Here is a 26,631-nt window from a genome sequence, read left to right as displayed (position 1 = left end):
GCTCAAAATTTCTTCAGCTTTCATACTGGAACGACTTAGTATGGGAATGGTTGGTAACAGCCCCATGGTCTTCTTCCGTCCGCTCCTCCGTCACGTTCCATTCAACCTCCTTGACAATGTGAGACCGGCTATGCGTACTACCACCCTGTTCTGTGAGCCTGATCTCATCCGGAGCCCGAGACGTGCCAGACTTGAACCGGCTGCGGGATACACTGGCCGAGTTGGGCGTGTAATACCCGCGTGCGTTGGTCGACTCGCCCATCCAGCCGGGGAAGTGGTGTCGAATGAACTGTCGCATGTTTGGCAGACAGGGACAGATCACAATGAGGTTTGCTTCCACGTTACTAGAGCGATAGAAGAGATGGTTAGGTCGGCGGATCTCGTCAACAAGTCGGAGATTGTACTCACCACCAGAGCTGGGGCCAGGCCAATTCGTACGTGAAATCCGTCACGGAGAGGAAGGGGACTAGGGTTGCGAGACGGAGGATACTAGTCACAACGGTACTAGTGATAATGTCAGTCGCTGGAATTTCAGAGGCATATTATCCAACTTACGCGCAACCGATCAGGAAGACGATGAGCAAGTAGAACTTTTGGATTGCGGGCATCTGGAGTCCCAGAACCAGCGGGATCGGTAGCAAGATCAATGCCAAATCAGTCACGATGTTGGTCACTGCGGTAGCGATATACAATCCCGGACTGCTGATACAACTTCCCTCGGTGATACTTGAATCCCAGGTCTTTGCGATAGGATTGCACCCGAAGATCAAGGCGAATGGGATGGCAATGCTGTAACCGATCACGACACCCGTTATAATTCGTAGCGCCCATCTATAAGCCGGTTGCTTCTCCATGATGCGACGATAGAGGAAGATGAGACTGATCTTGGCGAAGGCGAGGGCAGGGACGTATATGACGGCGGCGGCGAGTGTGCACTAATAGAATGATCAACCTCAATTTGTTCGAATCGGGATAGGTGTGGAACGTTTCGTACCTTCTGGTATGCGGAGAACATCTCTGCAGTGACATTCCATGTATGGATTCCCACCCCGCTATAGTGGTAGTTATCTGGGGGACTGTCAGTTTCTAGAATACAAAGGTCACACGGGAGAATATCCAGGGATAGCTGGTGCACATACAGATTGACGTGACCTGTGTCCCTAGAGATAATATCTGTACATCCTAACGCATAAGAAGGGAATCCCATCATTGTTGTCGAGAAGGTCTTACCCAGGCCAGAATAATGAATGCTATTTTTCGGTAAGTAAATTATCTTCCGGATTCTTTTTCCGAGGACTTCTTACTGTCTTCCCAACCAAATATGTTCATGATTTTCGTCTTGGTATATACACGAAGAACGAGACATATGAAACTCATGGCCAGCCCGACACCAATCAGCGACATGTTCGTCGTGTATAGCCATGGATTCGAGTAATCAAAGTCAGCCACCACTCCCGGTGGAGGGGGCACAATGCCAACATTCGCAGGCATTGTAAAAAGACCAAACTCAACTGAGGATGCCAACCAGCAGCAGATGGCAAAGATAAAAGGGAGAAGAGAATGCCATTTAGCGCAAGAGTGAGGTGTCTTTGGGTAGCTACTCCTGAGCCGAGCCTATTTTCGTGCAATATGCATCGTCTACAACAAGAAATTGGGCGCGATGATAAAAAAAAAAGTGACTCCTTTTGTCAATAGCGCATACCTTGCAGGACGGGGCTATCCGGTAAGGCCTGCGATTGGTACATCAGACGACATCTTTACCTCGGCCCTCCTGTCTGATTCCAGAAGAAGTGCAAGATAGATTAAAAAATGGCCTGAGAGACCCGATCGAGGGATTTCTGCACCTCACAAGGCTTGATGGCCTCGAATAGGTGGTGGATCTGCGACACACGCCATCGGTAGTTAGCTCGAAAGAAGCTCCACATCTCAATTTCGGCGCTTTCTATTGCATGCGGCCACCTTCTTGCTTCATCCTTCGGCCCCGCAATATTAATCTTTAAGCGAGACGAGGCATGATCGACAACAGGGATTACCCCATGTAGGGTTCTTGTTCCAAAGCCACAGGCTGTTGAAGGTTTCAAGGTTTGCTGGAGGATTTTCGGGCTATCGAAGTGGATCGATGGCAATTTCCCACCAAAGTGCACACACATTACATTTATGGGGAATTAAAGGACGGTAAGGAGTACGGAGTATTTTGTACTCCGTACAATGTTCTGCAACTTGAAAATGGACCTCATGTCATGTATGATGTATAAAAATTTACAAACGTCATTCGTGGGCGCTCTCTCGCTTAGACAGCGCTGATCTTGAATCCACCGGGCACCTGGGTTTGGAAAACACCAGTGGCGTCGTACTTGGCGGCAACAGTGCGGATGTACTCCACGTTCTCAGCGCCGTAACCAGTCAGGGGGATCCTGGGTGCTGTCGGCGTAGTTCAGGTAAATGAACTCGTTGTCAGCACCAATGGACTTGGCGTAGGTGTTCAACTCCTCGAGGGCGCCGGTGGCCAGACGGTGGAACAGAGCATCGTCGGCGGTGTTCTTCCAGGAGTAATCGTACAGAACCTCTGCAGGAGACTGTTAGACACCGGGAAAATATTATCCGATCGGCGGGGGAACTTACGGAACAGGTCATCATCGAAGCGGTCAAGACCGAGCATGTTACCACCGTTGGCAACGCTGTGCTCGGTGTAGAGCTTGGGCCAAGGCTGGACCATGGTGAACATGGTGTAGTCATCACCCACGGCGTTGGCCTTAGCCTCCTCGATCATGCGGTTGTGGATATCGACGGCGCGTGCGATAACATCGACATTGTTAACAAATGAACCGGTGACGAAAACATCGCTGTAACGAGTTAGGAATCGATCTCAACAGAGTGAAAACGACAGGAAGAAATCACTTACCGGTATCCGGCTGCCTGACCCAACTCAGTGGTCAGATCGAAGATGTTGGTGGTACGCATGGAGCTGCTGGTGTTGGCAATCTTGGTGAAGTTGTCAAAGGCAGCAGGGAAGGCAACGGGCTTGGTGTACTCCAAAGCATTGGCGACCATGTTCTGGTCGGAAGCAGAGAGGTACTCCCACATGCCAATCCAAGAAGCATAGGGATCGTTGCGCAGGTTGCTGATGAAGTGGTGACCAGCCTCAATGTGCTCCGTAGTGGTGGAGTTGTCGTAGGTGACAATTCCACCCCACATCTTGTCACTGTCGATGATCTTCAGATCATACTTGGTGACAATTCCGAAGTTGCCAGATCCTCCCTTGAGGGCCTTGAAAAGATCGGGGTTGGTGGCAGAGTTGGCATTCACGATGCTTCCATCAGCCAGAACGACCTCATAGTTCTGGACGTTGTCGCAACCGAATCCGACACGGGAAGTGTGGAAAGTGTTTCCACCTGCATTCAAATCTGTCAGTCCCCTCGCTAATACAGTTTCAACCCATTGGAATGTATCTTACCGCCGAGCAAGAATCCGGAGACACCGACAACGCCGGAACGGCCACCAGGCACGGTGACACCGTACTCAGCGAGAGTCTCATAAACACCTCCCCAACGGGCACCGGGAAGGATGGAAGCAGTGCCCTCAGCCTCGTTGTAGGTGGTGGAGTTCATCAAGGACAGATCGATAGTCACGCCATCGATGATGTTGTTCGCACCGGCCCAGACGGTGTGACCACCGCCGCGGACAGCAAACTTGCAAGCACCAGAGTTAGCACCGGTAAGTGTGGTCACAGCAAGGGCAACCTCGGAGGTTGAACGGGGCTGCACAATGCAAACAGGCTCGAGCTGGACGTTGGTGGCCCAGTAAGAGCTGATCGAAGTCTTGTAAGCAGCGGCATCGGGGTAGACGACCTGGCTCTTGAGAGCAGTGGCTTCCAGAGCTGTGCACTGTGACGAGAAGACTCAGTTAGCTCATTGGTCGCTTCCTATTGTTCCGTGCTTTCCCCGGAGATCACTTACACAGGTGTCAGTGGTCGCAAGAGTGACATCGGCCAAAGCACCGAGGCACAAGGCTGTGGCGGTAGATTTCAGATGCATGATGGGAAATTGATGTCCACTAGGCCTTCAGAAAATTTTGTTCCGACGGTCAGAACGGTTTTCTGGGGCGTCTACTTACTATTATAGTCCGAACAACCTAGCTAGGACATGCGACCGGCCTCCGGTCGGTTCAGTCCCCAGCAACATGGGGTCATTCTGTTGGATGATCAAGCGAAAACTGTATTCACCTCCACTCAGTTCACTAGAGGCTTTAGTTCATGAGCCGGTCCTTCTTTGGCGCCCTTCTAAGTGGGCAGTTCCAGGAACTAATAGGCGGAGCCCTAAATGGCTCTTTCGACCAATCAAACCACGGCTCTGTGCCCAGACACGGCAATTCATTTATCTTCACGCTGAAATAAAGTGCAACATGGCCTAACCCCCGTGCAGTTGGTGAGACAACGCCACGAGGGCATATTCGTGAGCCGACGCTTCCGATCATGTTTTTGGCTGAATCCCTATTGGGTCCTTTCGGCACTCGATCTTTCTCGCCTTTGAGCGTCAACGGTCTGGCAATATATTCTATAGTCGCTCGGTGTTGGGAACAGCTTACGCTCTATTTATTTTGTAAATTAATTGATATCAGGGAGTCACACCCGGTTCAATCAAATCGTTCCCTATGAGGAACCCTACCTATATTGTTGCATCCTGAATAGGAAAATCCGCGACAATCCAGATATTTTCACCTGGACTTCATATCGCATGCTTTTCAATACTACTTTAGGGCCGAATCATGGCCGCTTTCCGCGGAGATCCCCATGACCGGCCCATTAGTCCGTATATGTAGTCGACTTAAGAGAACATAATGAATTTTCAGCCATGCAGGAGACTTGGCCCGAGAGATCCACGACTACTGCACGTCGCACGTGTAGGCGTTTTGTCAACAGGGATTCTCCACAGGAAAAATGGTCAGATTTCAATCTAGTTTAGGTCCAACGCCCAAGCACGTGGCAAACGAGTCTAGTATGTTCTAGGCGTACTTCGTATGCAGGTCCAAATTAATCCCGATGCTGCATATGTTGTATGCACGATAAGGATTGCCTGGTGCACACTCCCTACACCGAAGATAAGAGATGCGATATGCTTGATGGCTTTACTGTATGTGACTCCTTTCTAAAGCAGATCGATAATGATTCTTCTCAACTTCTCGACTGTTGATATCGGTACGCCTTTGGGTAACGCCTTGAGTAGCGGTCAGATAAGGAACCATCGTGCTCCACATAAGAGCGATTTGTAAACGTAAACAAACAGATCTAAGACATCGTGTAGAGCAATTTTTAGCGCCCTGCATACGCTACGCTAATCTCAAACCAGCCATCCCTCTGGCCTGATCCTTTGTCGGCCGAAGAGCCAACGTCCCATACAACATCGATAAAAATTCGACACACTTGATATATCACACGCATATACGGAGTACGGATCCGCGACATCGCTTTTAAAGGAGGTCAAAATGAATAGGAGGTCAGAGGCCATCAAAATTGTTAAAGCTTTAGACTACATCCATCCATAGTCTTTGGGACTCCGTATGTATTTAGGCTGCCCTCGTATACTGTCCCCACCTTTGAGTTCTTCCAACATTGGAAGATTATCACCTTCTCTTCTAGGAACACCCGACCCCGTCCTTCAGGTTCACCCCCTCACTCTACTCTTTTCTCGCCCCGGGTTGCGATAAGTCTATGTCAGCTATGTGACCCTTAAAAGTCAAAGGAACATCAAACCGGAAGGCTTTGAGTATAATCTTGCCACTTTGGCCATATTGACCAGAAGCTGACATCAGTGGGAAATGAGACCCCACACAAGGAACCTCTCATAGTCGCCGGGCTGCAGGAACAGGTCTGGGTTGGGAGTGTGTCAGATAGAGTAAATTTTCCGACCACGATATTCCCCACGGCTACACCGGGTGGTTCTGGTTGCCAGCCTTGCGGCAATCGCAATACTGAAAGTACCTTGGTCTTCAGCCCAGCTGGGACGCTGTGTTTTACCTGAGTCATTCATGAGCATGATTCATGGATACTCATGATTCGTTTGACGACACGAGTCATAACTTCTTATGATTAATTTCGCACATGAGGTCTAAATACGCAGATATCGTTCTGGTAAAATGTATATGTCTCCAAAGGCATCGGATTCCAAAATGGAGTAAAAGTCAGTTGCCGCAGATTTTTCAAGGCACCTCACGGCCTATATTGCTCCATTGTAACATATAGTGATGGATATATATCGAGTGTAGTCAGACGATATTCGCCTGCTGGATTCAATATTGGAACATTCGGTGGATCACTCATTATTCCTCTATAGGGTTCTGCAATGTCAGTGCGAGGAGGGTAAAGACAATTCAAAAGCAAAAGAAAGAGAGCCGAATGAATGCCTGCTTACAGTCGACATAGAATTTCCAAATCAAACCCAAAGAGAACAGTAGAAGAAGAATGTACGTCAATATTCCTCAGACCTGAGACTGTTGTCCGGCGTTCACTCCTACCACGTGCCTCTTTCCTCATTTCCAACTTGGGAACAATGCTTCCTTCGACGAGCATTAAACCTTCCCATGTTCTCCTGGGCACTTCTAGCGACTTGCTCATCGAGCTCTCGTCTTCATCAAATAACTCCATTCACCTCTCTCGCTTCTTTTTCGATATTCTCAAAACATTTGTTGTTTGACCCCTGCTCTTCACAATGTCATGCTCAGGGAATCCGAGTCCATCTGTTTCATCTGCTCTATCTACCCCTTTCTAACTCAAAGCATCTCTAGATGCTTTGACCTGGTTGAAAACAAAATCAACCTTGCCATCCAAGTGATGGCACCGTCCACTTTTATCGCAGTCTTCTTCAAGGAATTACCGTTCGATGATTTTGGAGAAAACACAATCGAGCCCGAGCATAACCATGATGTGCGAAAAATGACTGGTCAGGGCTGTGTTGGAGAAGTCTCAAAGCAGTCACACCATCATCCTCCATCCTATCCCTCTTCTTGCTTTCGACACATCTACCCAAACGCCAACTTCCTCGACTCGGTTCCTGCCACAATGATTGGGAGAAATGATCATGTCCAGAAGGCCTTCCCCGACCCAGCCAAAGACAAACGCGCTATTTCTTTTTTACTCTGTGATCAAAAAGCGACAATGGACGGAAAGGAGGAACTGGGAATGGGATAGAAAGGCTGCAGCTGCAGCTAGTCCACGATGATAGCATAACCCGACACCAAGGGGAACACAAGACGGCATCGAATCACTTTCGAACTGTCATTGAGGGTATACAAGGAAAGCCGCCAAGTTCAGCGGATGAATAGGGAGAGGGTGGACAGAGAGAGCCGAGAGCTGAGAGCTCTTGATATAAACCTTTGTGTTGACTACAGAACGTTCATTGCTAGGCACATCTGATATTATTGGACAGATAAAGGAGGGGGGGGAGGAAAACAACGCTCTACGACTCACCGCAGCCATGGATGCCTTCGCCGAAGCGACAAGAGAAAGCACCCACAAGGAACTGCTGCAAAAGCTAGCTACAGACTGGAGAGCGAGGGCACCGAGTGAGAATACACAGCCATTACCGCAAGAAAGTAACTGCTATGATCGAAGGGAACAGCTATTATTATGAGAGATACTATTTGCACACCCCCAATGATTCTTGTGGAGGTATGAGACAGTCACATCCTTCAGCCAGAAATTATCAATGAATGGAATCCACCTGCATGCATGGATATTTTCACTGCCTCCAAAGGTTGTATGAGAAATGTAACAAGACGCCAGAAAAAAGCGATGAAGCGCAACTTGAAATTCGATGCGAGTCTAACACTCTACGGTTCCTCAACATCAAGGCCAGTCCCCATAACCTCGTTAAGTGTTTTCTCTGCCATCTGCCACTCTTTCCCTATAGCATCACATACCCAGTCACCCCGGGGCCGAAGCTTGAGTTTGACCTCGCTAGGGATTGTCATAAACCCTGCTACAGTCATAGCCCACGGATCTAACTCTTCCCCATCAGCGAGCTCGAAATCAAACGCCCACAAAAGACAAGCAATCTGCATAAACATTCCATCCGTGGCAACTCGTTTCCCTTGGCATATCCGCCGACCTTGTCCGAACACCGGCAGTGGGAGATCTGTCCGCAATTGTTCGTCCCCAGAATCCACCCGTCGCAACCACCGCTCAGGCACGAAGTCCTGGGTATCTCCCAGTGCCGGATCAAAGACTGCTTCGTCTCGACTGATCGCCCACGCATTAGCCACGATAGTAACGCCCTTTTTTATTTTGATGCCATCGAACTCATCGTCACGATCTGCCCTACGCGGAATAGATCCCGGCGCGATAGGCCGCCAACGGAAAAGCTCGTGGGTGATGGCGTCAATGAAAGCCAGTTTTGGGCGGTCGGAAAATTGGGGGAGACGGTTACGCCCGACGACTTTGTCAAGCAGGACGTGCGCCCGGCTTACGAAGGATGGTTCATGCAGCGCTGCAATGAAAAGCCACAAGAGCTGCCGCGGCGAAGTCTCCATTCCTCCCTGAATGGATGTTGCAAGTGTGAAGGCAAGATCGAGGTCCGGAACTCCAGCTTCGGAGTGTTTTAGAGCTGTGGAGATTGCCTGCTTGGTCGCGTTCCAGCCTGGCGCGTCTCTCCCATGCTGGAAAAGGCGCATGTACAGTTTTACTTGCGTGGCATATAGGTTGTCGGCTGCCCGCCTCCATGGTGACAGGAAGGACGGGAGATGGCGCAGAGACGGGATGATATCCGGCAGAGCCGGGTTGGCGGCGAGGTGGGTTATCCGCGTCTGGATATCGATGATCTCATGCAGGATAGCCTCTTCGAAGCTCGGGATACGCATACCATAATGCAGCGCTAGTATGACACTCGACTGAGTGCGCTCCAGGAATGGATAGATGGCATCGGTGCTAATCCCATGAGGCACTTCCCGCGCGGCATTTGATACATCCAAAAGCAGCTGTTTGGACTCAAGTTCTATCAGGGGCTGATATTGCGGGGCGGCCAAAGCACCGAGGCTAGGTGCTAGAATGCGGTGGTGCAACTTGAGATGATCATCGTAGTCGTGCATAAGAGTAAACTTCGATTTCCCAGGCTCAGCACCGGTGATCATCTCCATAGTCACCGAGGGGGGGCGATTGCTATACCATTGGCTGCGACGACTGAACAATTCAGTCACAGCCTCGTATGAGTTCAAGACGACGATTGGTATAATCCCGAACAGCTTCGGGATCGCTATCGGACCATTTTCTTTGTTCCATGTGTCCCAGTTCAAAAGTGGTCTGCCAATCGGGGAACTATGCAGGTCACCAATGATGGGAAGCTTCCAAGGGGATTTCCTCCCTGCGCCAGCCTTGTATTTCCGCTTAATAATATAAAGGGATGTCAATAGCCCTATAATGGTGAAGATCACAATGGAAGGATCATATTGACTGGTTGGAAAACGCCACAATTGGAAGCACGAGGTTGATATCATATTGCGGAGAAAAAGGGGGTGGTCCAGAATCCAGATCGTCGTTGTGCGTATGTTTTAGCTTTGCGCCCGATTTGAGGTACTTTTGTCTGCTCAGGATTAGACGCGCTCAGAACAGAGCCGGGCTTCCAGTTATCAGACCGTGGACAAGCGGGAGGTGGCCCGCCAATGAATGTCGTCCTCATCACCGTTCAATGCTCGGATCCCCCAGTGGTTTCTTTGTTTAAACAATTATGCTTTGTGCTAGTGGTCACCCTGACAGGCGTGTCCCCCGCATTCGGTCATGATCTTCTGATGGGAATTGCTATTACTCGTATATGGCTCTTTGGGACGGAACACTCGGGATGGATTAGGTATACGCACAGGGATACCCCAATATATTGAACTTAACCGTTCAGCCGGTGCTTTTACCAAAAGATGAAGCGAGGTTCTTTTCGAAACAAGTGCCGAAGGCCGATACATCGAGCCTTGCTCGTGTTCAGATCTTGGAACCATGGCGCTGGATACGACCATCCCTGCTAGCTGAGTTGGCGTCAAAGTACATATTCAACCCTGCCGCTCTCTTGCCTGGCTAGATTTTAGTTCAACGAGAATGCGACATGCTTGTCATCTTCCCCATAAAGACTCAGGCCCAAAAGCAGGTCTTGGGCATATCGATAACGTTCTCAATCCTGGTGGTGATCGCTATATGTTTACGCCTATTAGCGCATCATGTTGCGCGGAAGAAATGGACCCCGAGTGACTATTTCATCATTGCCGCCGGTGTGGGTAGTCCCGATCGAGACCAAATCTATCAACTATGCATGCTGAAACAGCACAGATCTTTGCCATCGGCCTGCAATCCGTCATCATCGTTGGCGTGGTGCAGACAGGCGTCGGGTATGATCATGTTACTGCAATCGCAGAAGTCTATGGACCGGATCCCATCACCAAGCTGCTGCAGCTGGCCATCCCGATGCAATTCCTTTGGGTCCTGAGTCTTAGCTGTACGAAGATATCCATCCTGCTCCTATACCTTGCCATCTTCCCCGTGACGTGGGTCGTGCGAACGGTCTGGGTCAATATCGCTGTGATCTTAACCTGGACTGTTGGGACAATCCTAGCTGGGTGCCTGATATGTCGACCCTTTGCATATAATTGGGACCAGACTATTCCTGGTGGATCATGTGGAAACCAAGTCACTTCCTTCACGGTGACCGGGGTGATCAATGTCGTCACCGACGTTGTCGTTCTGGTGATTCCCATGCCCTTACTGTACACGCTACAGTTGGCAATATATAAGAAAGTGACTTTGATGATTATCTTCGGGCTGGGAACAGTGTAAGACTTGCATGGCAAAACACCGAATCGTAACTGAGTCGCCGCTAACTCGAAGCCCAGGACCTGCATCATCAGCATTCTCCGTATTTCTTCTCTCTCCTCAATGGATTTTGCTGATCTTACATACTCCATTCCCCTTGTGAACGTTTTCAGTGGGTTGGAGATCTGCCTCGCCGTTATCCTCTCTTCGGTCCCTCTAATGCGGCCACTTCTCACCCGATCATCGCGCACACCTGATCCTACGGCTCATACATCGAGCAAATCCTCGCCGTCGAGTAGAAGATCAAAGTTCACTGGCGATGAGGAGTTCCAACGACTGCAGGATGACTCGAATGACTTAGCTTTGTGTCCCATTGGGCCAAAGCATGAGGTTGGTATCGCAGTGCATAAATTCAAACCGACGGAAGAGCAACACTGGGGCAGTGGAGATTCTATCGCAAGTGGAAAGACAAGAGATGTGGATTTAGAGGAGAACAGCGGCTGGGGGACCATCTCAGTGAAGCAGGAATGGGCAGTGCGACATGGACAGTAATATTAGAATCAGATCAAAAGAAGACAATATCAAGTCGAGAAGCTCTTGTCAGCCAGCTCGGGTCGTTCTTTCCTCAACCGTTTTGTCTATTGTTCTTTCGCATTCTCGATTGTTTGCCACTGGCCATCTCAACCTGATTGTTGATTGTTTATTCTTTGGTCGTCGTCTTAAAAGCTCGCGTCGTCTCTTGCATTTCTTGCAATTCTTCCAAGGTTTCTTGTTCAACAACTCTCTCTGGAGATTGCGCTAGGAATCTGCAAGCATGCTGTTCAGATATCTTCTCGCTCTAGCGATCCATCTATGCTGGGCTTCTCTTGGCCTCGCGGACCAAGACCAGACAATTGTATGTTTACCTGCCAGGACCGTTCATCCAGAATCTAACAACATACAGACTATCCCATGGGTCACCGACGCCCCTGATTATTTCCAGGGCTATGGTGGCCAGGCTCTCGGCGCGGTATGTATGTTTTCCATTTGCTGCTGTTCAGTACTGACAAAAGCCCCAGACGGGTGGAACAACAACCTATGGAATCAATTGTCTCGCGTCTCACCCAGCCTGCCGCAGATTCACCCCCGATATGACTCTTATCTATGGACCCAGCAGTAAGTATATACGCGATCTCATAAATAATATTGGTCTTGACTGTTTGATATAGCATATGACATGGTTGCCAAGGGCTACAAATTCGACTTCACCTCAGGTTGCACGCTCATTGGGGCTCCGACCCCTACCATGGCCACCTGCACTGAAACCAAGTCGTTTCATCAAAAACATGCTGTCGACACGGCCACGGTGCTTGTTCCTGCTACCGGCACTCAGTCCAGCCTGGGGATCTTCCCGGCCACTTTGATCGTGACTGATGCTGGCGACTTCGCTGCGACTTCTACCGTGCCTCAGACTGAGCCCTCCGTCAACTCCGATGTCTCGACTAGTGACGGAAGTTCAACTCCGATTGAAACTGGTACACCAATTAACCCAACTTCCGAGCTTATGGTCGCATATGTAAATACAACAATCACTCCGACCGATCTTCCAGTCCCTTTCGACAATAGGACCTCACCAGACCACAAGAACGGTTCGACGGTGACGGTGACGGTCCTCGCCAGTCCTATTCCCTGCCGGTGTGAATGCAACTGCAACGAGACTTTACCCGCAAGACCGCTGGATACTTCCCCGAAGGAGAAAAGCCATGCAGTCAAGATGGCGCTACCTATGGCGCTACTAGGTGGACTCGTTGCTGGTTCTTTCTTCTGGAACTGCGATTAGGTGCGATACGCCATCTAGTTCTGACAACTGAGAGTTGACTGTTTTGTTTTGACATCTTGAAAGGGATTTGCCTCTTGGATAGCTACCATATCGAAGTTGGAACCTATGGTGAGATAGGACCCTGAATTGTATTGCGATAGTCCCTGAAATTGACAATTTGATTGGCTTTGAAATCTTTTATGAATGCACATTAATAAATCACATCCAGCCAAATGACAGGAATAATTCCGCACTCCACCTGCGCACCAATCAGAAGGCTGTGGTGAAGAGAAAATGCTTTGGCATCGATCACAAATGCACAGGCTGATTAATTTGCCTCGCGATCTTCCAGCACTTGACGGTGGATATTCACTAGCCTGCTTATACATAGATCTCGGAGCCTGTCAATTCCGTCTCTCCGGTGTAAACCGGTTCTGTGATTGGCTGCCAGTTGCGTTTTCTCCGAAAATGGAGTTTGGTGGAAGGACTGCCCCTCGGAAGAGTTAACAAGGAGATCTCGCGATTATTGGATCCAATGGCTCCGAGAATGTATAAGAACCCCATCTCAAGCCATTTACTCTTTCTTTTACTTGGAATCATTCTATACCACTTCACTCCACTACTAATCATCCACCTCCCCACGCTTCAACCCTTTACCTTCACAATGGGCTCCACTCAACCCGAATTCAAGAACCCGGCTACCGCCACTCTGCTGGAGTTGGTCAAGTCCCGCCGTTCATACTATGGCCTCAAGGCTGAGAGCCCTGTCTCTGACGATGTCATTGAGCGCATTGTCCAGGACTCCGTTCTGCACGTTCCCAGCTCCTTCAACACCCAGACCTCCCGCGTCGTCCTCCTGCTGAAGGAGGAGCACCAGAAGGTGTGGGATATCACTATTAAGATCATGGAGGGCCTGGTTGCGGCCGGCCACGTCCCCAAGGAGATGTTCGAGACTTCCACCAAGCCCAAGCTGGAGTCCTTCCGCGCTGCTTACGGAACTGTGCGTTTGTCCTATTATGACTCTATCTACCGCCGAACTGGCGAATTGGGAGCTAACTGATCCAGGTCCTTTTCTTCGTCGCCTTTGACTCTCTCGCTCCTATCAAGGAGAAGTTTGCTCTCTACGCTGACAAGTTCAACCCCTTCGCTTTGGAGTCGAATGCTATGTCTCAGTTCCTCGGTATGCACTTCCTTCCGTTTGTCGGATTTCAATTACCATGACGACTAACCATCTCCAGTCTGGACTGCTCTTGAGTCTGAGGGCTTCGGCGCTAACCTGCAGCACTACAGCCCTCTGATCGATGAGGAGGTTGCCAAGACTTGGAACCTCCCCGCCTCATGGAAGTTGGACGCCCAGCTGGTCTTCGGTGTTCCTACCTCTGAGCCCAAGGAGAAGACTTTCGCTCCCCTTGAGGATCGTCTTAAGGTCTTTGGTAAATAGATAATTATAACTTAAGCATATGAATAGAGCATGAGGAATGAAGAATAATAATTTTCATATTTCAGCCAATGCGCAAGCGTGAGAATTAAGTAGATCATCCATGTGGTACCTGCTAAGCAAGGGGAGGATATGCTTAATCTGACGTTGCACAAATGCAGTGCGACAGATGATCAAGAAAATTTAATACCTGATAGGTGCAGCACTCGAAAGAGGAAACTGGTGGTCATTGAAATCAAAATGATGAACAGTATCATTGAATTGCAATTCCATTCGGTCATACTGATCTAGAGAAGGGCCGGGGGAGTGCGAGTTAGCAGATACATTCTATCCTCGGAAATTTCCAACTACTCTGGAATACAGAATGGAAATGTGGAATATTACGCACTAAAACAACTCCGACATGACCAGAAGTCGTTCTCCTGCGCCGTCTCTGGCCTCGGAATCCGAATTCCGTTACAATGTTGAGCCCGTGCATGCGATTGAATACGAAGCTGGAAGACAGTCAAAGCGTCATCAAATCATCGATTTTCAACTGCTTGAAACTGACCACAGTGATAGACAGTGAACAAGCACTGTGTTATCTGGCATTCCGAGATGCAGAACCCCGTCGAAGCTACTCCATATGCCCGCCAGTCTCGTGCATCTTACCCATCATTCTCATGTTTGATTCCCACTTCCCCCGCTTCTCCTCTAAACTAAGAGTGCATTGGGATATCTCAAGGCAAGTTTCGGTGGGACAATAGCTCCATTGTGGCATCCATCAATCACAATGCTTCATGGGAAACTTATCTTCCGTGGAAGATAACCGTCGTCGGAAACCATATTCCCTCGGTTTGTTAGGGTGGAAGCTTCCAAACATCCTGACAAATCAAACGGAGGTCAATCACTCTGATCGATCCATGTCTGCAGATAGGTGCATTGGAGATGATGTACAAAGTACACAAATAGGGCACATATTGACTGCGTTTCGTGGAGAATAGAAGGTCCACCAACTCCACTCCACGGCCTGATTGATTCCCGTCTTGCCAGTTTGAATGTTTCTCTAGGTTACGTTTCTTTGCTTTAACTCCTTGTCGCATTTGTATAGTAGTTATCTTAGCTGACAAGGATGTCATATGAGAAATCACACGCGCGTGCAGACCCCCGCACCAACGCACCTCGCATGGAACTAAACCAACTCCCCTTCCCCAAGAAGGCCAGGAGGAAAACTCATCACCTACTCCCAATCGTTCCTCAATCTCTTATACAAGCACCTGCTCAACCCCAGCAATGCTGGCACAAGCCCCGGATCCTTTGATGGATAGCAGGAAGATCATCGGCAAAGTCACTCTTCAAGATATCCCCATCCAGGATATCGGCCATGAGATAAACGAGAGTTACAGCTTGGATATAGCAAGCCATATGAGAAATCGAAGACCCTCAATCTCGGTAGCCCACTGTCACGCCGACAGCCCCGATGAAGAATCAGGATCTCCAACCCGCAGCAAGCAAGGCATCCCGTCCGAGCTCCCAACCTTCACAGCGGAACTCCTCCTGATCTTCGTCTGCTCAGCAAGCTTAATGCTTTTCTCCTTCCTACTGGGTGATATGCTAGCTCCGCAAGAGCAAATCAAGAAAGCCCTCGGAATCACCAACACCGAGCTCCCCTGGGTCGTCGGCGCCTTCAACACAGCCAACGGCCTATCAGTCATCATCTCCGGCTCCCTCACAGACCTGATGCCCCCAAAGCTTCTCATGGTTGGAGCATTCGCTTGGCTAGCCGTGTGGAACGTCATAGGCGCATTCACCCTCCACCCATCCCGCTACGTTCTATTCTTCATCACGCGCGCCATGTAAGGTCTCTCCATCGGCATCCTCGTATCAGGCAGTATGAGCATTCTCGGCCGCGTCTACACACCCGGGATCCGCAAGAACCGCGTATTCTCAGCAATGGCGGCAACCGCCCCATTCGGGTTCTCCCTCGGCGCCATCCAAGGCGGAGCCCTGTACCAACATCTACCATGGATCTTCGGCTCAAACGCAATTCTCTGCGCACTACTATGCAGCGCAGCCTGGGTCGCAATCCCACCTCTCCGTCCCACCGCCGACATCGCCGGCAACGAAGCCCCATCAATCAAACAATTCGACTATACGGGCGGCTTCTGCGCAGCCGGCGGCTGCGTCTGTCTACTTTTCGGACTCACGCAAGGCCCCGTCGCCTCCTGGCCGCCATACACATACGTCCTGATCATCATCAGCTTCATACTCTTCGTAGGGCTTTTCTTCGCAGAACGGAACGCCGTCCGCCCACTCATCCCAAACCGTCTATGGCGCACACCAGGCTTCACTCCGCTCATGGTTGCGTATTTCCTGGGTTTCGGGTCTTTCTTCGGCTGCTGGCAATTCTACGCAATCCAATTCTGGCTTCGCATCCAACACGCCAGTCCGATCACCGTCGCGCTCTACCATATTCCCAACGCGCTAGTGGGCGTTCTAGCAACATTAATCGTCGCACGAACCCTCCATCTCGTCCCAGGTCACTACATCTACACTGTCTCAATGCTAGCGTTCACACTCGGATCTGCATTCTTCCTACCGCAAACCGCCGACACGAGCTACTGGGCGCTTTCATTCCCGGGTGTTTCACTCGTGACATTCGGGCCTGATCTTGCCTTTGCCGCGGCTTCGATCTTCATTACTAGTAATGTGGAACGGTCGTATCAGGGCAGTGCGGGTGCTTTGTTGGTCACGAATCAGAATCTTTCGGCGGCAATTATTACCAGTGTTGCTGATACGATTGGGACGAGGGTTGATAGTGGGCCGTCTGGGGAGATTGGGCTTGATGGGTTGCGTGCGATTTGGTGGTTTGCGCTTGCGGCGCAGTTGTGTGCGGCTTTGATTACGATTGTTTGGGTTAGGATTCCGAAGGAGGAGGAGAAGGAGCATGTTACTTGATTGGTTTGCCGTGGATCATGAGCGTTGTATGCTTCGATATATCAGTCAAGGACCAAATGGGGTAGTGTCTCATCATACGGGTTGATTCCTAGGTCAGATATTGTACGCTGTATCTATCTGGCTTGACAAGACAATAATGATGACATGGCCCTCGTTTAAAATCTTTAACAAAAAGTGTTATATACAAATTCCTATCACTTGTTCTCTTGGGTAATCGTCTCAATCAGAGATTGAAGGATCAAGCATCAGCTCAATCCCGAGGAAGCAAGGTCTCAATTATGGTTAAATGGAACCAGTACAAAATGGATCTAATAAATTCTCATGATCGTCGAATGTAACAACGACCTAAATCTAGTATAATAATTCAAATGAAGAAAAGGAGACAGAAATGTCAGTAAACCACCCATATCCCCCAAAAACCCAAATCCAAGCCCCCAAAGCGAAAGAGAAGTAGCCACCTAAAAATACCATCGTAAAACAGTCATAGAAATGAAAAGAAAAACGTCATCAAGCATCCATAACCAGCCTCCGCTCACTGGTACTCTCTTTCTTAGTCTCTTGCATAATGGTCATCTCAGTAGTGACCTCGATACCGCCAAGTGAGCTGTGGTTGGAGTGATTCCCGGATTTATTCCCAGGACCCGGTTTGACATTTATCCAGTACAGATCGTAGTCTTTGTCATGGTTCTGAGTGAATAATTGGGTATGGCGTGTCATAGTGCGGGTTCCAGTGAAGTTAGTCGCCTGGGCCTTGGTGCCAGTGCCGTTGTAGTGATTGTAGCTGCTTGCGACGAAGAGCTTGGGGAAGATGCGACTGATGATTGGTCGTAGGAAAGGGAGACAGGAGCAGATGATGGCTACGTTGCATTCTGCTGCGGTCCAGTAGGAGGCTGCGACGTTGTCGTCTGGTTCAGCGGTTAGCTGTTGATCTTCGCGGATCGGGACCGAGTACGTACGGGATGTGTCGGTGCTAGTTGCGACTTGACGTAGACTGGATAGACGCAGGATACTGGTGACCACGACTAGGAGACCAATGGCGAAAATGCCCATCAGAGCGAGCTTCTGGCTGCGGGGGAGTTGGAGTTTGGAAAGCAGTGGCATCGGCAAGAGAAGCAGTGCCACATCGGTTGTGATGTTCATGGAAGCATTGAAGAACCAAACGGCTTCGAAGCTAAGGCAGTTTCCGGGTAAATCGTCGTTCCAGAATTTGGCCACGGGAACGCAATTCACGAAACCGCTCACGATGGCCCATGATGAGTAGGTGGCTACTATTGCCATCATTATATAACAGGCGTAGCGGAAGGATCGAGCTGGGAAGATGCGCAGATATTGAAAAAGAATGGAGAATTTAGTGAAGGCCAAGCTGGCATTGTACATGGGAATCGCAGCCCATAAGCACTGAAGAACAAGCCATGTTAGCTTTTGCTCAGAAAGACAAAGCTGTCGAGGCACTGGTTTGGAGGAAAGGAATGAAGTGTACCTTAAGTTGTTGCTGTAAAACATGGCTAGAGAGAAGGTATGAGTGAACTCCCATTTTATAATGCAGTTCTGTCATTCGGGTTAGCGGCTTGTCCTTGAATTGACCGGTGCATCTTGAACTTACGGGCAGCAACGAGTGCAAGATAGATCAGAGAAAAGACCTGCACATATGAGATAAGCTACCGCCGATCATACATCCATGTGTGCCGCTGATCAAGGGACATACCAGAGAGATCAAAATTGCCCAATCCTCACGGCCGGTCATTTTCATCAATCCCAGCCGCGCATAAAACCGCATTGCGACGACGAGAGTGGAAAGAGCGGTCAGCACTGCAGTCACCACCAATGCCCGTCGGCCATGAGAAGCTCCATTGTCCTCCTCACGGGGAAGCAAGATGTGAAGTACAGCGACCATCTTGTGCATCGAGGACACGGAACGAATATAGACAGGCAAGCCGTAAAATGAGCGTATGTGCGAGTGTAGAAGGATCAGTCAATCGTGCCGGGAGCAGAGGCAGCACGCAGACCTCGAATCGATTCACTTCACTTCATTGAGCACTTCCGTTATGAAAAACAGAGTGCCGGGGATGTAAGGCTGGGCTCAGAACAGAAAGTCTTGGAGCCGGTGGGCGGAGAAAAGCTCTTTTGAACTTGATCTCGAGGTCGATCAACGTTTGCACAAACTGCGGAGAAATATTCCATGCGCCGCACGAGCAGACCTCGTTGGTCATCTCATGGGAACTCCCCACAGATTTCGAATAGTCTGCTCAATAGCGCTTCGCCAGCGGCGATCCCAGGTTCCCATCCAGCCTGGTGGGAGACCTTGGCTCGCTGAGAGGGTTCTCGGATACACGCCATGTGGCGTGTGGACATGCCCACATGTAGGAAAAGCCTCTATGAAACGGTTTAGCTGGGTTTTTAGTCACCGATTCTCCACTGCGAACAACAGAAATGGATCCCGCTCGGCGGAGGTCTCGCAGAATGAGGCTAAGATTGACATCTCGCCGCGGAGGTCTTTCGTGGGAGACCCGAGCTATTCTTTCCAAATTTCTTCGTTCGGAGTGGGTAATTGAGAACGGGCCTCTGGGTATGCAGTAGATGTCTCGATAAGGCCCACTTTCGTAGAATTTTGGGCGGCTTCACTGGCTGTAGATCTCCTGCGCAAGAAAGGGTACTGCGAAGTGGAGCGATATTGCCACGTTGCGGTCATCCTAATAATATACACGGTGCCTTGATGTTGCATTTGTTCTGAGGCCCAGCCTTGGTGGTGTTTTCCGTCGGTTTTTCAGCCAAATGCCTTGGTTGTTGGAGGTATATACTCCGTACGCTGCACGGTTTCCACTGCATCTTCTCCAAATTAGCCCATCCACATACTTTGAACGTGTGGATTATGTACTCCGTATGGAGATGTGAAAGGAACTCCTCCATGATCCATGATTCATGACTCGATACACCGTAAATGTCTTCGGGGGGAACTGAAGAAAAGGATCGACGGGAAATAGTGATCGCTCGCATCACTTCTCTATTGGGTTAGGGCATGGGCACCCCTGATGCGAATGCTATTGCTCCTTGACTCTCGCGCTTCTACGTACTTGAGCTCTTCTATTTGAATTTCATGGTCTTCGCGATTGCCTTGGCCCCTAGAGATTACTACGTAGACCATCCCTCATAGGATAGGCTGTTGGCATCTCAAAATCATGTCCTGCACTACTCCGTAGGCCCCCATGAAACAGCCAAATGATCGTCATATTTCAATAATGCAGTGGATGGTCTCCACAACAGCCATACAAAAGGCCAGTGCACGGAACTTGCCGCGACCATACAGCCTAAAAGTGCGAGTACAGAGCTCGAGGGTGTGTACCGGCATGGCTACCTCGGAATGTCTGGGAAGACATGTTGCCGAGTTGATCGACAGTCTATTTTGGTCTGGATTTCGCGGTTTTATCTGATGACGCTAGATTACCTGACATTGGGAGCAAGGCAGATCAAGCGAAGCTCGAGATCAATCTCTCAGATCGCACATCAGATTTGTCATTCTGCTTCCCACGAGATCGATCTGGGATAGCCAATTTATGAACAGTGAGCCCATCTCTGGGCCACATGCACATCATCAATAGCGCGGTCTACATAAGTGGACCGAGATAATCGTATGATGCGCTGACCGAACACGGTGACAATCGCAATATCATAATCGCTAAGACAACTGAACCACAATCTCCCCATGCTCCCCAAGTTGCAACCTCACACTCGTGCCTAAATCCGCACTAAGCGAGCGAATCCTCCGCCTCACCCATACATGATCTGCATCACGCGAATCCAACAAATTGGCCCGGAACTGTTCAACCCGCGTAGGGAAGATCTCCAGTCTCTCCAACCCAACTCCCCCATCCACCTCCTGAACAACCACCCTCCACAAAGCCCCAAGATCATTGCGGTACTCCTCATTCAGCGCATAATCATCCACAAAATCCCCACATCCGTAGATAACAAGCTTGCCATGATAAACCTCCACTCCCTGCACATGATGCGACGAGTGTCCATGGACAATATCCACCCCACACTCGTCAATCACGAAATGGGCCAATGATCGAATCCGCCCGTCAGGCTGCCACGCATAGTTCGGTCCCCAATGCACCGAGAAAACCTTGAGTGCGGGTTTGTCCGCACTGTTCAGCATGCTCCGTAGACGGGTCCGAGTTTCGCGCGAGTAATCGAAGAGATGGAATCCCGGCACGCTGGCCCAGACGCGCGGGTGGTCGGATGCCGAGTACACGTGTACCGTGTAGTCATCCTTTCCGGGTCTGGCTATATGGAGCACGGCAGGACTACGTGCTTCCTCGGTGTTCTCGCCTGCGCCTGCGTAGGCGATTTTCGCGTCTTGCAGTGTCTGCACGGTCTCTTTGAGCCCGTCGACGCCGAAGTCGAGGGTATGGTTGTTGGCGAGGCTGGCGTAGTCGACTCCACCGGCGTGCAGAATAGGGCCGAGATTGGCTGGGTGCATGCGGTAGTTGAATACCTTGTCTGGCCATGGGGTTGGTGCTGTTGTTACGGCAGTTTCGAGGTTGATGCAGGTAAGTGTGGAGGCGTGAAGGAGAGGTAAGGCTGTTCCCCAGGGCGACGATGGGGTGTAATTTCCTTTTCCTAGCTGGGCTGGATTGGCTTTTATGAAGGAAGCCGCCTTGCGTTGGTCGTGCTCGTTATCGACGTGCTCGGGCATTAATTGGTCGACAAGGCGGCCGAGCATTACATCGCCTGTGAACGATATTGTGAACGTTTTAAGGGAGGCCATGGTGGGAATTGATAGGCTCGGTGTCTAGGTATAGGTTTGGAGAATACAGATCCGATGTTGAGGTCGAATGGATCGAGGTTGGATGTTCAGGGTCATTATGACATCGGTCATAAAAGCGTAGATTAAGACATCAATGACTAAGAGAGGTTGAAGAACTGCCTAAAAATAAACGGAGGGCGATTCCCTATCATAGAATACAATTCAATTGAGACCTTTTTTTCAAGTAATAACACAGCCAGGGAAAGCATATCCCGGAAACGTGAGTTGGTATCTTTGTGCGCCTTTTATCTCACGGAAAACACCAATTTGCAAAACATTATACGAATATCATTATCTTCGTCACCGTGAGGTCGAGTCTACCGTCTCATCTCTGCCAGTTCGCGCTCCTTCGCTCTGAGCATCTCGCGCATCTGTTCGGCTTCCCGTTCGAGTCGGGCACGGCGATCCACCGAATCGCCAAGAGATGCAATGCTAGGCAAAGGCTGCGGCGGGTGAGGCGAGGGGGAGACGGAATGGTGCATAGGTTGAGGACGTCCCAGATTGGCATCTGGGCGCGGCTCGCCCCGAACATCTGATTGGTTTAGAATGGACGAAATAGAGCTGAGACGGCCGGGGGGAGTAGGATTGACCGAGGACATAATCGGCGGCAGTTGATTCGATCCGGCTTCCAATGTGGACGGAGTCGGCAAAGCTTCCGTTGCTGTCTCGGCCAAAGTCCGCTTTTTAGGGAGGTTGATGGAATTTGGAGATGCAGACCGTCGCCCATAGTGAGACACGGGCGATTGTCCCAGCCGCTCCACTCCCAAGGGCTTGGGTAAGCCGTGGGAGATAGGAAGGCCATGTGTAAGGGGAACAGATAAGGCATTGTAACCAGTGAAATCAACGGGCGGTGGAGCAAAAGGCAAGGTGCGAGGTGCGTCTTCGGTTTTTCCATGCACGTGGTAGTGGTCCAGGGGCTCACTGCTCATGTATCTATGGTGATCCTCATAGCCATGTGCCAGAGTAGCAGGTGATGCTTCCGGGGATGCCGACGATCCATTGGAAGAAAGCGTAGCAGCAGTAGGAGACTGGTCTCGTAGAGCGGGAACAACACGTTTGCGACGTTTGATGATGGATTTTTTCATGTTGGTGGGGCGATAGCATCCGTGGAGCTTATAGTACAATCCTGCGGAATGTTAGATATCTCCCGATCATCGATTTTGCATGGGACTGAAACTCACCACAAGCATTGCAGATGGGATGGCCCTGTTCGTCGCGCCGCCACAAGGGAGTTACGGTTGTACCGCAATTTTGACATGCGACTAACGTATTAGTTCCATCCGCAGGAGCAGGAGCCTTGGTCGGTGGCTCCTCTTGCGGCACCGGGTCAGTTTCTTGTGCTGGATGACGCCCCCATGAAGATTGTATGGCAGACGCGCCTCGAGGAGTAGACTTGTAGATCCGGTTGTTGTACGCTGGACATCCGTCGCATCCCTCTGCGCCACCAGTTCCATTACAACTTCCACCGCCAGGACACGATCCCTTGCAACCACCGCCCCCTGAGGAGCCGCCGCAGTGAGAAGTAGTTGAAGGAGGAGGCTTCTCACCACTCTCAGCTTGCATGCGATTTCGTTTCGTGGGACGAGCGACGTTGCGAGCCTTGAGATAGAGACCGCAGGCGTTACAGATCATCGCACCCGTTGGAGAACGACGCCAGAGTGGTGTACTTTTTGTGCCGCAATTACTAAATGATAGAAGAGAATTAGCTTTTCCCCTTCAGTGCGAACGAGACCATCCAAACAAGACTCACCTGCATGAATGCCCCAGGAACGTGGTATCTTTTTGGCTCGAGGGGGATGTCGATGTCTTCTCGCTAATGTCATTTTGTCCCATCCATTGATTTGATGCAAATTGGCCAGGTCCATGAGCCATGGGATCCTCCCGATGTTTATCTGCCATATGTTCACGACCTGCTTGTGCTGAGGAGATCAACTGCTGTGCAGCATCCAGATCCTCCGCCGAGGGTTGTCGCATTGAAACGTCCGGGTTCCGAGGCAGCGAATGAAGCGCTTCCATTTGTGGAACGGACGCTAACATTACTATACGTTATAGGGGCGGGGCTCCTTGGGCCTGAGGTCGATAGACGACGAAATTATAAATGAACGCAACAAAAGCCGACAAAAGAATAGATGAAAACCCTAGGATCCTGATGTCGCACCACAGTCGAGAGCAGAATGCACCGTATCACTCGAAAACCAAATGTCGGTCAAGCTGACGGTTGGAGAAAGATGAGAAAGGCAGGCCAGAAGGATGATCTGCAGCCACGATGCTGCAGGCTCGGAGAATCGCAGAGCGGACGATGAAATCGGGATCGAGGTCGATGGGGAGGGATTTCGGATGGCGCCACGGAGGGATCAGTGAATCGAGGGTCGAGTGGATTGGATGAGTCGATCCGCCACCAAGTATATTAACCGATTTGTAGGGAATAGTGGCAACCCAAGTGAGATGGTCAGGTGATGGCGATTGCGACAGTTGACAGCACACCACAGGTACTGATCTGGCTAGCGAACGTTTGTGGAGGAATGGGATTCGTTTCGGGGGGGCTGATACAAAAGGACGACCAGCAAAGCAGGGATTGGTTGAGAGGCTAGGGAGCTGCAAGCTGGTGATCACTCCGCGTTAGGACTGGGCGAAGTGGGCACACCAGATGTGATGGGGGCGATAAGGATGACAGCGAGATCGCGAGAGAGTGAGAGAGAGATGGTGAGATTCCACGGAGGGTGGAAGGTGACCAAGATGAAAAGATGAAAAGATGAAAAAGGAGAATTAAAACAAAGAGGGAATCGAGACCGATTTTCCTTATCTAAGGTAAAAGGTAAAAGGGATTGGGGTTTATCGATCTAAGAACCCCCTTTGGGGGATCGACGGCGTATCAATCTATCCCTAATCTACACTGCCGAGCATCGCATCTCATCTAATCAGCGACTTCTACTCGATATCTTTGTTGCTTTTCTTCTAGGCATCACCATCGAAATCTCTGATCTTGAGACTATCATGTCCCCAGATCGCAGTCTCCACTCCCTGATGAAGCTTAGTTTCAGAAGCAAAAATGCCGAAAAGGTGGAAATCAGTGGAAAGAGTGGGAATTGCACCTTCCCGAGTGAGTCGATGGTGGGGCGATGCTGGGAAATCCCATATCTGCCTCCTCTGATTGGTCCGCTCGGGCTGACAAACGGTGTCATCAAGACTCTGCACGATCCGATTGGCTCCTCGGGATGGAACCAGCCGAAAGTAATATCGCCACGGTGTACTTTGAGGACTGCACAGCACAATATACACATCCAGGCGGTATTAAATTAACGATAGTCCCACCATACAATTATCAGATGTCTCACCGGATTCTGCAATAAGCGAGGTTTCAATAAATCATGAGAGCATGCCAATAATGTTGCTAAAACACTAGCTCACGTCCAAATATAGTACAGATGGCTCCATCCTCCAAGCTGGTATCAACAAAAACCTCGGACACCCAGCAAGATCATCCTCCATTCTCGTCTTGACTTCTTCCACTTGCCCTTTCCCCGTTTAGGTCGAAATGCAGTCCCTCTGAAGGTTGTGCGGATCGAACATGTCCTAGGAGGAAACCCATCGAGACAAAAAGTACCCGTCACGACACCCGCGCGGTGCACGTATGATCACGTGACAGGAACCGATCATCGTTGCTTACATGTATGTAGCAACTTAGACCTGCTCTGCACCCCAGCCCTGATCGGACTCGCGCATGTTGGAGGGGGGCTCGATGGAAGGAATGAACTCGAGGGCAATGTAGGCGAGACCGATGACGGCGATCACAGAGCCATCGATGATCCGCATGACGTGGTCGTGCAACAAGATGGAACCGATGAAAATGTAGACTGCGGGCGAAAGCAATTAGCAACCCAATTCCATTTCGTATAAGGACTGGCAAATGCTGAGGAACTTACAGACACCACGGCCGAGGAAAGAGAAAAGGAAGGACGCATAGCGGTAGGCGTAATCAGGGACGTGAGGAAGGAACTCGAGTCCACCAACGACTAGAAGAATGTTAGCGGGGAACGTCTAAGTTTCTCATTCGGGTGATCGCAAAACCTACCAAGACCGAAGACAACGGCGTATGCGCCCAGAATGAATGAGCTCCAGGTGCCAGTAAAGAAGTTACTGATACCACCAAGCACCATAAACACACCCACGGCGATGTTGACAAGACGGCTACCTCCGATCAGCATTCATCCCCAATTTCGACAACGTATAACATACAAGATATTCGTGAAATCCATGATGGCACCTTTTCTTGAATGGAACCTAATCAATAGAAGTGATCTTAAGGGTGTTGTGGTCGCAAATCAATCTTGCAAAGTGCGGGTCGTTTCAAAGCCGTGAAGCGTCGTTAGAGGGAGAATGCGTATTGAAGGAGCGTTCCTGATCTTTAATGGCTTCAAATCAGCTTATGATGCGAAAAAAAAGATGGTGCCTGACAGAGGCTCTGTTCGCCGGGGTTCGCCAGGCCGAACCCCAGTCTACCGGGTCTAGGCCCAAAGGAAACGCACCTCTGGAATTGGAATGGGAGATCTGGGTTGATATGAGTTGAAGAACACGCGTTCGATCACACGGCTTGTCGATGTCTAAAAGAAGCTGAACAGGGGCGAAGCGGAAATGAGGCCTTGGACAGCTGCTGCGCTGTCGCACTCAGCGGGTCTGCCAAGGCCGCTGAGCACTCACGTGAGCAGCCACCTCGAGCGCTATACCGCCTTTCGCATTATGCTTCCTTCCAAGGTTGACTTAGGGCTATGTGGTATGTCTTCAGTTCAGGCCTTCGGTCTCATATTCAGTGTGATTGATGCGATTATCATCAAAGTTTGGGTAGGTCCCAGTTGCATTTTAGTATAATGGAA

The 26,631-nt window shown here is 50.2% G+C and overlaps 13 protein-coding genes across 13 annotated transcripts; 6 read left to right on the top strand and 7 right to left on the bottom strand.

The window, feature by feature from the left end:
• Positions 1–13: 13 nt before the first annotated feature.
• N7457_004637 (uncharacterized protein) lies at positions 14–1,491 on the bottom strand (the record flags this gene model as incomplete). Its single annotated transcript, XM_057175682.1, has 5 exons — positions 14–344; positions 409–504; positions 556–935; positions 995–1,068; positions 1,305–1,491. 5 exons carry the CDS (start codon positions 1,489–1,491, stop codon positions 14–16), a joined length of 1,068 nt encoding a protein of 355 aa, XP_057032729.1.
• A 799-nt stretch (positions 1,492–2,290) lies between these two features.
• Positions 2,291–4,034, bottom strand: N7457_004636 (FAD-binding oxidoreductase; the record flags this gene model as incomplete). The annotated part of the gene is made up of 6 exons (XM_057175681.1): positions 2,291–2,414; positions 2,470–2,566; positions 2,623–2,843; positions 2,903–3,392; positions 3,455–3,884; positions 3,957–4,034. 6 exons carry the CDS (start codon positions 4,032–4,034, stop codon positions 2,291–2,293), a joined length of 1,440 nt encoding a protein of 479 aa, XP_057032728.1.
• Positions 4,035–6,826: 2,792 nt separating this feature from the next.
• On the top strand, positions 6,827–7,183 carry N7457_004635 (uncharacterized protein; the record flags this gene model as incomplete). Its single annotated transcript, XM_057175680.1, has 1 exon — positions 6,827–7,183. The coding sequence occupies one exon, from the start codon at positions 6,827–6,829 to the stop codon at positions 7,181–7,183; it is 357 nt and encodes a 118-aa protein (XP_057032727.1).
• A 641-nt stretch (positions 7,184–7,824) lies between these two features.
• On the bottom strand, positions 7,825–9,483 carry N7457_004634 (cytochrome P450; the record flags this gene model as incomplete). The annotated part of the gene is made up of 1 exon (XM_057175679.1): positions 7,825–9,483. The coding sequence occupies one exon, from the start codon at positions 9,481–9,483 to the stop codon at positions 7,825–7,827; it is 1,659 nt and encodes a 552-aa protein (XP_057032726.1).
• Positions 9,484–10,279: 796 nt separating this feature from the next.
• On the top strand, positions 10,280–11,332 carry N7457_004633 (uncharacterized protein; the record flags this gene model as incomplete). Its single annotated transcript, XM_057175678.1, has 2 exons — positions 10,280–10,800; positions 10,861–11,332. The coding sequence occupies 2 exons, from the start codon at positions 10,280–10,282 to the stop codon at positions 11,330–11,332; spliced, it is 993 nt and encodes a 330-aa protein (XP_057032725.1).
• A 262-nt stretch (positions 11,333–11,594) lies between these two features.
• N7457_004632 (uncharacterized protein) lies at positions 11,595–12,599 on the top strand (the record flags this gene model as incomplete). The annotated part of the gene is made up of 4 exons (XM_057175677.1): positions 11,595–11,675; positions 11,724–11,789; positions 11,839–11,935; positions 11,989–12,599. The coding sequence occupies 4 exons, from the start codon at positions 11,595–11,597 to the stop codon at positions 12,597–12,599; spliced, it is 855 nt and encodes a 284-aa protein (XP_057032724.1).
• Positions 12,600–13,242: 643 nt separating this feature from the next.
• N7457_004631 (uncharacterized protein) lies at positions 13,243–14,019 on the top strand (the record flags this gene model as incomplete). The annotated part of the gene is made up of 3 exons (XM_057175676.1): positions 13,243–13,578; positions 13,644–13,758; positions 13,817–14,019. The coding sequence occupies 3 exons, from the start codon at positions 13,243–13,245 to the stop codon at positions 14,017–14,019; spliced, it is 654 nt and encodes a 217-aa protein (XP_057032723.1).
• Positions 14,020–15,288: 1,269 nt separating this feature from the next.
• On the top strand, positions 15,289–15,855 carry N7457_004630 (uncharacterized protein; the record flags this gene model as incomplete). Its single annotated transcript, XM_057175675.1, has 1 exon — positions 15,289–15,855. The coding sequence occupies one exon, from the start codon at positions 15,289–15,291 to the stop codon at positions 15,853–15,855; it is 567 nt and encodes a 188-aa protein (XP_057032722.1).
• Positions 15,856–15,888: 33 nt separating this feature from the next.
• On the top strand, positions 15,889–16,953 carry N7457_004629 (Major facilitator superfamily domain general substrate transporter; the record flags this gene model as incomplete). The annotated part of the gene is made up of 1 exon (XM_057175674.1): positions 15,889–16,953. The coding sequence occupies one exon, from the start codon at positions 15,889–15,891 to the stop codon at positions 16,951–16,953; it is 1,065 nt and encodes a 354-aa protein (XP_057032721.1).
• A 507-nt stretch (positions 16,954–17,460) lies between these two features.
• N7457_004628 (PTH11-like integral membrane protein) lies at positions 17,461–18,856 on the bottom strand (the record flags this gene model as incomplete). The annotated part of the gene is made up of 4 exons (XM_057175673.1): positions 17,461–18,351; positions 18,434–18,501; positions 18,557–18,593; positions 18,659–18,856. 4 exons carry the CDS (start codon positions 18,854–18,856, stop codon positions 17,461–17,463), a joined length of 1,194 nt encoding a protein of 397 aa, XP_057032720.1.
• A 1,770-nt stretch (positions 18,857–20,626) lies between these two features.
• N7457_004627 (CapA family protein) lies at positions 20,627–21,721 on the bottom strand (the record flags this gene model as incomplete). The annotated part of the gene is made up of 1 exon (XM_057175672.1): positions 20,627–21,721. The coding sequence occupies one exon, from the start codon at positions 21,719–21,721 to the stop codon at positions 20,627–20,629; it is 1,095 nt and encodes a 364-aa protein (XP_057032719.1).
• Positions 21,722–22,077: 356 nt separating this feature from the next.
• sreA (siderophore transcription factor SreA) lies at positions 22,078–23,776 on the bottom strand (the record flags this gene model as incomplete). Its single annotated transcript, XM_057175671.1, has 3 exons — positions 22,078–22,886; positions 22,942–23,444; positions 23,511–23,776. 3 exons carry the CDS (start codon positions 23,774–23,776, stop codon positions 22,078–22,080), a joined length of 1,578 nt encoding a protein of 525 aa, XP_057032718.1.
• A 1,665-nt stretch (positions 23,777–25,441) lies between these two features.
• On the bottom strand, positions 25,442–26,016 carry N7457_004625 (TVP15 family protein; the record flags this gene model as incomplete). Its single annotated transcript, XM_057175670.1, has 4 exons — positions 25,442–25,614; positions 25,684–25,773; positions 25,833–25,948; positions 25,997–26,016. 4 exons carry the CDS (start codon positions 26,014–26,016, stop codon positions 25,442–25,444), a joined length of 399 nt encoding a protein of 132 aa, XP_057032717.1.
• Positions 26,017–26,631: the final 615 nt, after the last annotated feature.

Source organism: Penicillium paradoxum (assembly GCF_028828445.1).
Source record: "Penicillium paradoxum strain IBT 22861 chromosome Unknown utg000004l_segment0_segment0, whole genome shotgun sequence".
NCBI classification, from domain to species: Eukaryota; Fungi; Ascomycota; class Eurotiomycetes; order Eurotiales; family Aspergillaceae; genus Penicillium; species Penicillium paradoxum.
This window is presented reverse-complemented; position numbering and strand designations above follow the sequence as displayed.